This window comes from Epinephelus fuscoguttatus, linkage group LG5, assembly GCF_011397635.1.
Source record: "Epinephelus fuscoguttatus linkage group LG5, E.fuscoguttatus.final_Chr_v1".
Taxonomy (NCBI): Eukaryota; Metazoa; Chordata; class Actinopteri; order Perciformes; family Serranidae; genus Epinephelus; species Epinephelus fuscoguttatus.
Window position 1 is genome coordinate 10,666,311 of NC_064756.1, and position 12,808 is coordinate 10,679,118.

At 38.9% G+C, this 12,808-nt stretch overlaps 1 protein-coding gene across 2 annotated transcripts; it reads left to right on the top strand.

Moving 5' to 3' along the window:
• Positions 1–1,311: 1,311 nt before the first annotated feature.
• On the top strand, positions 1,312–12,313 carry LOC125888845 (P2X purinoceptor 5-like). Of its 2 annotated transcripts, none has more exons than XM_049576471.1 (13): positions 1,312–1,951; positions 2,863–3,077; positions 3,875–4,025; positions 4,472–4,543; positions 8,001–8,076; positions 8,453–8,549; positions 9,557–9,637; positions 9,774–9,915; positions 10,838–10,968; positions 11,158–11,251; positions 11,335–11,400; positions 11,552–11,634; positions 12,037–12,313. In XM_049576471.1, the coding sequence occupies exons 2-13, from the start codon at positions 2,941–2,943 to the stop codon at positions 12,113–12,115; spliced, it is 1,209 nt and encodes a 402-aa protein (XP_049432428.1). In that variant the 5' UTR covers positions 1,312–1,951; positions 2,863–2,940; the 3' UTR covers positions 12,116–12,313. The 2 variants fall into 2 exon arrangements, with proteins under 2 accessions (XP_049432428.1, XP_049432427.1); XM_049576470.1 differs by having other exon boundaries at positions 2,930–3,077.
• The last annotated feature ends 495 nt before the right edge of the window (positions 12,314–12,808 follow it).

The following is a 12,808-nucleotide window of genomic DNA, read 5'->3' on the forward strand; positions in this document are numbered from 1 at the left end:
AGGATCTTTAGTAAATAGATATAATCTTTATTGAGTCCATCAGGGATGTGAATGTTGTACTGATACTAAAACCCAAAGTTTTTGAAATGATTATTGCTACTTCCTTCCAGAAAGTCTGAATAGAAGGTCAAGACCAGAAAATATGGGCATGTGCAACCATGATTTCTCCACATTCCCTCCAGCAGCACAGCTGGGTGCCAGTTTGTTGAAACTTCTGTTTGGGTGTGATGAAAAAGCAGATCAGGTTTTTCCAGCAGAAGTCTCCCCAGGTCCAGGAGTTAGTGTCACGAGTCAGTTCAGAGGAGGACCCAAATGCAGACTAACAGACAGTTTGAGTTTTTAACAAAAAGCGAGCTTTAATGTTGCTGACTGAAAACATCCAGTACAGGCAGGCAACTCAAAGTCAGAATGAAAGCAGAACAAAAACTAAACTGAAAACCATCTGGGAAACACACGATGAACAAGGATGAATGCAGGATGATCAAAAGAACGCACCCAGGAGGAACACAGACGAACTGACAAAGAACAAAGGGAAACACACAGGTATATATGCACAGAAAACTAATCACAAGAACAAGACACATATTATTATAATTTATTATTATTCTAGGGGGGGACAGATTCCCACCCTCTTTGGTTCCATTACTCACAAGCTCAGCTTGTGGAGCTGCTGTGGACTTTGGACTCTTAAGCAGGGTTTATACTTGTGCCTCAGCTCGATACAGAGCCTATGCCGTAGCTTACGCACATGGCCTACACCATTGTGAGCATTTTTACTTGTGTGGTGGTGTGTCTGTGTCACTCTGAAGTTACACCTCCAAACACTTGTCAGAGCGGTAGTTTCTGTGGAGTGCTGTAAAGTTTTGTGGATTCAAAACACACTCAAAACACACATTAAACATGACTCACTGCCGACAGTTTCAAACACAAATTGGCTTCACTATAACTCACAGCATTCACAGACAAAGCACTTGTCTTTTGCTGGGGTCCATGTCATTGGTCCAACAGCCCATTGGTCCGACATCCCATTAGTCTGATGGTCTGCGGTGCTGAACCGCTCCCGGCGGCCGTATTTCTACATTGATGGTGCTCCGCGACCGGCTGCGGTCAGCTGGGAAAGTCTTGAGGCGAAGCAGGCTCACAGCTTATGTGTTTGTCACTTTCTTTTTCATTTTAACCCACACCATGATCTTTTCCTGACCCTAACCAAGTGGTTTTGTGCCTAAACCTAACCAGACCATAACCACAGGGCATCATGATGATTTCAGAACGGACTTCGGAACAATGGGTTTAATATGGTCGGAACAATGGGATGTCGAACCAATGGGCTGTCAGACCAGTGGGCAGTTCCCATTTTGCTAGACACATTTTAAAATATAAATAGGCCTACAACATGCTTATGTTTTTAGCACAAGCCTATGGCATTTCACATTGTATAAATTAGCCTAGCGGCTAGCAAAGATTTCCTCAACACATACGAAGCCAGGGACAACATTTATCAAAGGTAACGTTGCAAAGTTTGGTTGCATTACTCACAAGGTTCACCGACAATACAGCTGTCTAATACTAAACACATTTTCCAAACAAATACAACATGCTAACGATATTAGCCTAAGCCTATGGTATTTTACATTGTATAAACTAGCCTATATACTATACACAATAGCCTACGCCGTTGAGAGCATTTATACTTGTGCTGTTGTTTGTGTCACTCTGCAGTTACACCTCCAGAACACTAGTTGGCGGTGGACTTTCTGTGAAGTGCTGTAAAAGTTGACTGCTTCAAAACACACATTAAACATGGCTTGCTGGACACATTTTCGCCACAAATACAACATGCTAATGTTTTTAGCACAAGCCTATGACATTTTACATTGTTTGAATTAGCCTAGCGGCTAGCAAAGATTTCCTCTACTCGTATGAAACCAGGGACAATAGCAAGTTAACAAAGGTAACGTTACAACTTTGGATCTATTACAACTCACAAGGTTCACTGACAAAACAGCTGTCTAATATTAACGTTTTCCAAACAAATACAACATGCTAATGTTTTTAGTACAAGCCTATGGCATTTTACATTGTATTTATTAGCCTAGCAGTTAGCAGAGATTTCCTCTTCTCATATGAAGCGAGGGACAACAGTGACATTTAACAAAGCTAACATTACAAAATTTAAGACGTTTTTCAAACAAATACAGTGTTACAAAATTCGGCTCCATTACAACTCACAAGGTTCACCGGTAAAACAACTGTCTTATACTAAACAAGTTTTCCAAACAAATACAACATGCTAACGTTATTAGCACAGGCCTATGACATTTTACATTGTATAAATTAGCCTAGCCGTGTGCAGAGATTTCCTCTACTCATATGAAGCCAGGGACAACAGCAACATTTAACAAAGTAACGTTACAAAATTCAGCTACATTACAACTCACAATGTTCACCGCTAAACACGTTTTCCAAACAATACAATATGCTAACGTTATTAGCGCAAGCCTATGGTATTTTACATTGTGCAAATTAGCCAAGCGACTGGTGGAGATTTCCTCTACTCATATGAAGCCAGGATAAATTACATGCATTACACTTATAAGTAAGTATAATAAGTGACTTATTATGTATTTATTTATTTATTTAGTTTTCCTTCCTATCAATTGTTAAAACCACCATGTTGTATCAACAGAATGCTGGATATTCTCATCAGAAGGCTAGCATTATTTTGAAAGTCCCACCTGGATATGGTGCATGTTGATGCTGACTTGACGCTGGCGGTGCGCGCGCGCGTGTGTGTGTGTGTGTGGGGGGGGTCATAATGAGGGCTTGGCAGTGGGAGTGTGTGTGTGTGTCCACCGCCCGCAGATAGAAACTCTCCGGCTGTGTGTGGACCACTATCACTCACTATGCTCTGACACCCAACTGCCCGCAGACAGCTGCAGGATGGCCGGGAGCTTCTTGAAAGGACGCTTCCTCTCCTTGTTCGACTACAAAACGGAAAAATACATTGTCGCCAAAAATAAGACAGTTGGAGTTTTGTACAGACTTATTCAGTTATCTATCATCGGGTACATTATAGGGTAAGTCAGTGAATTACTGTTGTGGCTTTTACAGTTTTATTACCTCGTTTTTACATGCCATAAATCCATTTAAATTAATTAACCCAAAGCAAATCATTTTGAATTCCTCTCAGATATAAAATTAGCCTATATATTAATATAGAAATTTATGTAAATTTAGCAGCTCACATAAATGTACCGAACTATACACTCACCTATTTTATTACGTTTACAAATTGACCATTATGATGTTTTTAAAGCTTGATAAAGTAAATGGGCTTTAAGTTTTTAGTCAGTGCTTTCTTAGGCCAAGTGACAGGAAGGTTATATCTTTATTGATTGATTGATTGATTTACAGTTATAATTGTAGCACAAAGTTTTTTTATGTTCAGAGTACTCTTGTGGCTTTCTCAGTGCCTTGAAGCAAAACCCATACATTAAAAAGCTGTAGTAAGCCTAATATAGTAAGTAAATTTGACTTAAAGTTGCAGTACCTTAATGATAAACAACAAAGCAACAGTCAGTATTAGAGTTAAAAATAACTTATTCTTATTATTGCACAAAATGTCTAACAGTGTACATTCTAGTCCTATAACCACAGGTATTATGGCAATACTTTTAACTTCAAACAAGAATATTATATGATAGTGAAACAAAAAATCCTCTACCATAAAGCACAAACATGAATGTGTTCTTATTGCCAAATATAGAAAAGACAATAGGCCCACATATTCTGTATTTTCCTTAATGTTTAACACAAACAATAAGTCAATTAAATGACACAACAAACAATTTTCCATTTTTTCTTTCACTCACAGATGGGTTTTCATAGTAAAGAAAGGCTACCAGGAGACAGATGAGGCTATCCAGAGCTCTATTATAACTAAACTGAAGGGAGCCTCAGTGACGAACACCACTGAGTCTGGTCTGCTGGTGTGGGGACCAGAGGACTATGTCATCCCACCACAGGTGAAGCATTTACACTGCAGCCAAACTAATATGTGCATACATCCAAACTGGGTGAAAGACATGCTCGTGGCTAAATTAAGACAATAACAAAACATCCATTTTAAAGTATTTGTTCCTTATGTCTGCTTGATTTCATGAACATGCAGAATTCAAGTGAACTTCAGTGGTGACATGTACCAGTACAGGCTGACAAAACAATAAAATGTGACTGTTCAGGGCCCATATACGGACAGTCAGTCAGGAAAAACTGGTTGAAGGGGTAGTTTGACATTTTGGAAATTGTTCCCTTTCTTGTTTAATAAGAGGAGACAGAAGCAGGTTTAAATCAACAGAAAACAGGTTATGGGGGGGAATAGTTAGACACTATGACAACACAGTCGTTGGAACAGTGGTTACTGTATACTGTCAACATAAAGACCAGTTCATATTGTTTTCTCTACATCTAGGGTGAAGCTGTTCTGTTTGTTGTAACCAATTTCCTAGAAACACCAAACCAGAAGCTGGGATACTGTGCTGAGGTAAGAATGTGTTATACAGTTAGCTTAAGTGTACACCAAGGACTGTTTCTTAGACCACTGTGTTTGCACTCACATGGGTACTTCTAGTGGCTGTAATTGCAGCTGTCAAAATGAATCTTGTCTTGAATCTAATTTGCTAGTCATTATTTTCATCTTTGATAGCATAATGCCAGTAATGATCAACTTTTATTGGAATCTGATACAGCCTGGGTCTTAAACAGGGGGTCCATGCCCCCATTGGGTCATTAGAGTTACTGCAGGCCCCCCAAATTACCTCTTAATAATTTAACCAAACTTTTAATTTCATTTTTCTTTTTTTCCAAAAAGTAAAATGTGTGTGACATTACACATTAATACAAATTCAACATGTAATCAGCAAAAATAAACTGGCCCATTCATAAAATTAATTTACAGTGCACAACATTCATGATAGGCGTACCCATGAATCAATGTGCAATCATGTGAGCTAGCTCATGTGAAATCACTGTGCTTCTCCTTTTTATTCACATATCGGTCAGTTAGCTGTACTACTGTATTACTGGTATGCCGTGTAGTGGTTTATAATACGGAGCAAGAGACTCTGACACATTGTCCACCCCAGAAACCACTGACGAAAGTGCAGGGGGTGAGGGTATGCTGCAGCTGATGCTGACTTAGCAGCTACAGGCGAGTGCAAACAAGAGAAGGCCCCAAAATATTCAGAGAATTGTCCCAAGGGCAACTTGTTTTTGTACAGTTTATGTAGTAGGGGGTCCCTGCTTTGTCTCTCTTTCAGCAAAGGGGTCCTTGGCCTGAAAAACAACGGAGACCCGTGTGGTTCCCAACTGGCCCACCCACGGGATCCAGATTTCTCCTTAGTCATTAGTTCAAGGTCCACACAGTTAAATATACTTAGTGTCGTACTTAAGTTTGGCCATGTTGTTGAGCTGGTTTGCTGTCTCTCAAGTCTCTGTCAGTTAGACACTCGCTTTTCAGCAGGAAACTACTTCAAAATAAAAGCTCTGTGCCAGAAATTCGTAGTACTTAAAAATAAAGTGTGTTTTTTTTTTTACAAACTTGACAGTTCCTCCCTGTTTGCGAGTCACTTGCGGTCCATTCAGAATGGACCAGCAACCCACTTTTGGACAGTAGTTGTGTTATTTTTGCCTCGCCAGGTCAAAGTTTTTTGTCAAATTTTCATCCTTCTTATTAAAAAAAATCTGAATCAGTCCCAACAATCCATGTAACACATTACAGATGAACCCCTGAAAGATAAATAGGCTATCAGCCAATATCAGTGTCAACAGCTGTGTATTAAACATAGTCCCTCGCTATATACAGATATGGACATGTATGTGTGTCTGAGGTCAAAATGAAGTAAACGTGGTCAGACTGACCGCTGGCACTGGAGCTGCGCACAAGGTCATGCAGAACTGAGAAGATACTGCTGCACCTCCATATATAGTTAAACACAGAGAAACTTGAGCTGTCATACAATTTTAATGATGCACAGCATTTTCTTGAGAGATGAAATTTCCTACGTCAAAGTACTTGAAGTTTTCAGGTCAGTTGTCTTCTTGAGAAGCAAAAGACAAGAAGGTAATTTAGTTAGTTAGTTCTGGTGCTGTTGTTATTTGACCATGCTTCCACTTCACCTTTTTATTGTGTCTGTCTAGAAAGTTGTTATGACAGTCACCTGGACGAACCGCATTTAATTCTGAGACAAACATGTTTATGTTTAACATTTGGATACTCGTGAGTTTTCTGTTGTGAGCATCAGCTAGCTGGAGGGCATGATGTCCTGTTTAGACACTGTGTTCCCTCTGCAAGACGCCGTTTGGCTTGTAGTTTCGAGCTGTCGGAGACTGGCTGTGTTTATTTTAAGGTTACTTTGTTTACTCTGTACTGTTTGACGTCTAAAACATCTGGAAACTGTTTGCACCGCCGTTTCATAGATACAGTAGGCCATGTGCGAATGAGGTTAGGGAAGAACTGGAAATGAAGAAACATAAATAAACTAGAACTTTGCCACCGTTAGATCCCCTTAGCTGATATTTTGTCATTTCAGTAAACTGTAGAGACAAACTTGTTATCGCTCTTCATAAATGGTTACTTGAGCTACTCAGCTACCAGAAGCACCACGAATCAGTTCAAACTTTTAAAATGCCAGGATGAAGAAGACAGTTGCGCATTACAGTAACTCCCCTAAAGACTGAGAAAGTTGCGAATCAGTCATCAGTGTATTGTGCACAATGACAGTGGCTAATCTGTAGTGCCCCCCTACTGATTTCTCATGGCTTGTGTGGTGGCAAAGCCAATCACAGCCAGAGCAGCACTGATCTGCGTTTTCTTCACAGCGCTTACTCATAACAGAAGACTTCTAACTCTTGACAAAGGCTGACACCTCCCCCGTCTTTCTACGGGTGTTTGCCAGTTATACTGTTCATCATTTCTCTTAGCTACATCTTTAAATTTCCAGAAGGTTCCTGGTATGTAAACTCAGCCTCTCTTGGTCTCCTGCCTCACTGCATCAGCCAAGAGAAATAGCAAGCGTCCAAAAGCACCGCACAGCCATAAAACACTGCTCCTGTATACATTTCGGCTCTCACCAGCTGCAGTGCCCCTGTCCCTGAAAGGCTGCCACATTTGAGTGGGAGCCTTTAAGTGTCCTTTATCATGTCTAACTAGTCACAGTCTCACTAACACAAGAGTGTTTAAGATGAAGTCTGATATGAAAAGGGCACAGACATGCGTTCATAAACAACCCCAAAGCACATTTTTACTTTCATGTTTTGCTAGAAAACAGAATCCTCTTACCTTTACCATTTATGTGAAAGCATGCTGGAATACTAACAGGACAAACTGTTGCAAATACAGCCTCAGATGACCTTGTCTAACCATATTAGTATATGTTTTGGTCACATTGTCTGTGAACATTTTACACCTTTTCATCATATTTCATTTCCAATAATTGTTTTTAGAGGAACAGCCGATACATGTGATATTTTGAGAGCCCATACTTGCCAGGAAAAGTAAAATACTAATACTAAGTCAAGGTGTTTAAACACTAAGACAAAGTTATGAGCTACTAAGTCAAAAGTATGAGTTACCAAATCAAAATGATGGAATAGTGGAAAATTAGGAGCTTGTAAGTCAAAATTATTAAATACTAAGTCAAAAGTATGAGATACAAAGTCAAATTAGAAGGTAATAAATTAAGGACACTTGAAATGTGACAACTATCTCACAATTTTGTCTTAGTTAGTCATAAGGTTGCCTTACTGCAAGTATTTTATTTCTAACATGGCTAGGATTTTATGTATTTTTCTTTTCACAGCCAAGATGGGCCTCCATAGCTATGAACCTTGCTTATTATTGTTTTATTATTATTTATTGTTTATAATTGTGTAAAAGTGGTCTGTTTATGGTTAAATACACTTTGAACCTTTGCTTTTTTTTCTGTGGCGTTTTATCTCAGAGCCTCAAGGTGCTGGATGGCCACTGTCAAGATGACGAGGACTGTGAAGAGGGGAGGATGGTGGTGTCTGGTCATGGTCAGAAAGAAACAACACTTTAAATTTCCATTTAGTTAGTGGTTACGTCAGTCAGCCTAGCTTCATTATGAAAAATGATTTGGGTCCAAATTTAACAAGGTTACATTCTCTCTTGTTGTCACTGTGTTTTTCCAAATAAACAAAAATTAGTGCAACATGTATAATAGAAAACACAAGGGGTTAAGATAATGATAAGGGATGTTCTGAGTGGTGATTAGTGTCTGTTCAAGTCGAGGTCACTGACATGAAATTTGGAAATAAGAGTAGAATTATCATTTGAACTGATGTATATATAATCCATGTCTTTGCAACAGAAATTCAAACTTCTTTTACATGTTACAAGCTGTGTGACTCTTATTTTGCTGTTTTTCTGAAGGGATGATGAGCGGCCGATGTTTAAGATACGATAAAAACTCCACTGGTACCTGCGAAATCTACGGCTGGTGTCCCATTGAAAGAAAATTGAAACCACAGTAAGGAGCAAAGCAGACTCACCATTACATTACATTGATTCTACAAGTCTCATGAATTCTGCTGGAGGGATGAACACCTTCCTCCAAAAGATATTATCTGATTAGGTTTAGTGATGATGGTGGTGGAGAGCGCTGTCGAGCATGTCAGTCAAAAATCTCTCATAGGTGTTGAACTGGGTTGAGATCTGGTGACTATGAAGGCCATAGCATATGATTCCCGTCATTGTCGTACTCATCGAACCATTCAGTGACCCCTTGTGCCCTATTATCATCCAAGAAGACATCATTCCCATCAGGATAGAAATGTTTTATCACAGGATAAAGATGATCACTTAGAAACAACTTTGTTTTGACTTGCAGTGACCATTACCTCTAAGGGAACAAGTAGGTCTAAAATATGCCAGCAAAACCATCAGATCTCCTCACTGTAGGGGTCAAGCTTTCAGGCCTGTGCTGTTCTCTTGGTGTATGCCACACATGCACTCGCTCACTTGTGGAGAATATGGAGTGTGTAAACCATCTATCTTCCAATTGGACTTGGCCTACACGGGGAACACACTCTGCCTGGTGAGCTAGAGGTCAACCCATGTTGAAAGACGTTTTGACTCATCACTAGGCCCTGCAGTTGGTATCAGGCTGTGCTTTTATACATGTACTAAGCCCCAAGACAAGAACATAGTCTTCAATCTGTTCATTAGCTAATCTTTAAGCTTCCTTTAAATACCACACTCACCTAAACAAAGAGCAGATACTAAGCAGCTTGACACTGGCCTTTTATTTACATTGCATTTGTTTAAGCTAAACGTCCAGTGCTGGCCCGACTTGTTTGAGAGGTAACTTTGTGTGAATGTGATGGCCCTCTCAGTCGTCCAACCACTATCACTGTATACCCCTCTGCACTGAGAAACATCTCATGAATTATGTCCCTAAACCTGTTTTTTTCCAAAGTTATATTTTTAGCAAAGCGCAGAATGTGTGACACTAAACAATACTCTTTCATTGTACAGAGACCCGCTGCTGATACACGCTGAAAACTTCACCATTTACATCAAGAATTTCATCCAATTTCCAAAATTCGAATTTTCAAAGTAAGTCCTCTTCTTCTGTGTTCAACATTCATTATAGGCTCTCCATCCAATTACAGCTTGGTTAACTGGAAACAGATGCGTACAGTAGCGGACACTCATTTACACCCTGTAATGTTTTGCATTTCTTAACTCTGAGGTCCAACGTTTTCGAAACAAATGATCACTCCTATTTGAAGACATGTCGATTTGATGAGGAGTTCCACCCCTACTGCCCCATCTTTCGCCTGGGTGACATCACCAGGCGAGCCCGACACAACTTCCACGACATGGCGACATCGGTAGTATTACACTTTTCAACTTTTTATTCTATCTAGAAATTAGCAGAGTGATGTAATAATAAACAAGGCAAAGCAGCTGCCATTTTAACATGAACAAACGTATTGTGTCCTTTTTTTAAATCATAGGGATACACTATAACACCATAACCATAGGGATTATTGTGACTTAAATAAATGTTCTCCCTTCAAGAAAATAACACTGAAACGTGAATTAAGTAATAATATTTAATATTTATATAGCACCTTTTAAAAACAGCGTTTACAAAGTGCTTTGACAAACAAAGCCAAACCAGAATGAGCAACAACAATAATTCAAAAAATAGAAGAAGACAAGAACAGCAGCAGCATTCAAAGAAAACATAGCAGACAGTACAGGAACAACAGAAAATATAGCAAAGGCAGACAGGGTAGCAACAGCAGGGAAAACAACAAGAAGGGTATTTTAAATTTGGGAAAAAGAAAGCACTGACACTGGGTCTGGGTCGGCACTCAGTATCATGAGATACCCTGAGCTGAGGTATCGACAGTGGGAGAGAAAAAGTTGGATCGGTGCATCTCTGATATTTACATGGTAGTTAGGCATCCTGTTAGTCAACATATTTGTCATTATTTAGGCACATTTCTATCATGATAACTTTAATAAACTGAGCAGAACACTGACATTGGTAAATTAGTAAATTAAGTTCATTTTTTAATGTTTCTTATGCCTCATCATGGAGTGAGCATCAATGTGTTGAAGGAGATATGCTTGGATGTCTATTGGCCCTGTAGGACAGTAGTGTAGAGATGCACCCACCAATGGGGCCATGGCCACCCTGATACAGTGGCCCCATCAGCCACCACTATGAAAAAATTCTGGGGACGCCATTGGCAACCACCCTTAAGGAGCCACATATGACCAAATGTGTACTGTGTTTTCCAGGGTGGCTCCATTGGCATCATGATAAAGTGGGACTGTGACCTTGACAAAGGTTACTCTCACTGCCATCCACAGTACCACTTTACTCGTCTGGATGTCTCCAACATGACTGTCGTAAAGGGGTTTAACTTCAGGTGAGACTCACTGCACACACTGTCTTAGTCTGTGTTGCTATGTTTTACAGACAAAAGTATAATTATTTACAACTAAAAGCACATTATTTGAGAGGAGAAAACTATCCAAGAGTCCTAATCGTGTCGTTTCGTATTCTCATGCCTCCATAATTTCACCTTCCTTGTCTTCTTTTCTTTTATCCCCAACAGACACAGTCGGTATTACCAAAACGCTGATGGTGAGACCTATCGCTCTCTATTCAAAGTCTATGGCATCCGATTTACCATCATGGTGCACGGAAAGGTAAATGTGTTTTACAGGGGTTTAAGATGATTTTTGTGATTTATTTTAAACCACATTTTTTGCATTTCTTTTGTTATTCACAGGCCGGGAAGTTCAGCATCGTCCCAACAGCCATCAATGTTGGTTCAGGGCTGGCTCTGATGGGTGCTGTAAGTACCACTGATAGTTACAATTGCTTTTAAAAGAACTGCACAGGATTTTTTTTTTGTATTATTATTATCATTATTATTATTATTATTACTATTATTATTTTTTACCAGTTGCAACAGTCACATCACTAAATAAAACTTTATTTAACAGGGAGCTTTCTTCTGTGACATGGTTCTTCTCTACCTGTTGAAGAAGGGCGACTCTTATCGACAGAGGAAGTTTGAAGCAGCCAAGTATGAAAGTTACACACACGAGTACACATGCAGAGTTTCCGTATAGTTAAGCATCACTGTACTTGGACTATTTTGTAATGGGGGGAAAGTCAGAGAGATAGTATTAAGAAGAATCAACTTGGGTCAAACTAAACTAAAACCCACAGCTTTGTAAGGATATAGTACTGTATGTGTCTTTGATGTTTTTATTTCAGTGCATAGGCCAACATGTTCCAATAATGATATGGTCAATATGTGGACTTCATGTCAGCCCTCAAATTTAAATGAATAATGATGTCCACCCATGCCTCATTCACAGGTTATCTTGATAGACTTAAGCTGTTCTTGGCTAGTGCAGTGCTGGTACTGTATGACACATGGCTTATCTGCAAAGATAAATACTAATCTGCCTCTGTTCCACAGAGGTATGGAGTCAACATCTGAAGACAACTGTGTGAAAGACAGAAAGGATGCCATGGAACAGGAGAATCTGACGTCTTAGTCTTTTCACCACATAAGATGAGTTTGCACCATGCTCTTGCTGGTTATACTGTAGTATAACAATCTGTATTATATATTATAAAAATGACAAACAGCAGTACAGTACGACTTATGTTGTACTGTTGTGGAGCTCTTGTTAGATGGGGCACCTTTTTGCCTTAAATTTGTAAGAACTCTATTTTTATAACTTGAAAACACTCATGAACACAGATTGCATTAACTTTGTCACATTGTTAACACTGTCTGAAACTGTTGTTGCATCTAGGCCACTTTTACTGATGCTTTTATTATAACAACTTTTTTTTAACCAAACATATTATTAATTTATTGAAACTATTTTAGATATTTTATATGGATAAATATTGTTTAAAATCAGCTAGATATCAAGAATCAAGCCATTCAAGACTCATCTTTACAAGTCCTTTTATTTTGTTTTATTTTATTATGCGGTAGCCTGGTGACCTGTCCAGGGTGTACCCTGCCTCTCGCCCAGTGTCAGCTGGGATAGGCCCCAACTCCCCAGCGGTTAGAAAATGGATGGATGGATTATTTTTTTTATCTTTTTTTATTTTAATTTTATATTTTAATTTATTTTATTATTATTTTTAATTTTTAATTTTATTTTTCTAATTTATTTATTCATTTTTATTTTATTATATTTTTTAACTTCAAAAAGCATATTTTTAAGGAAACA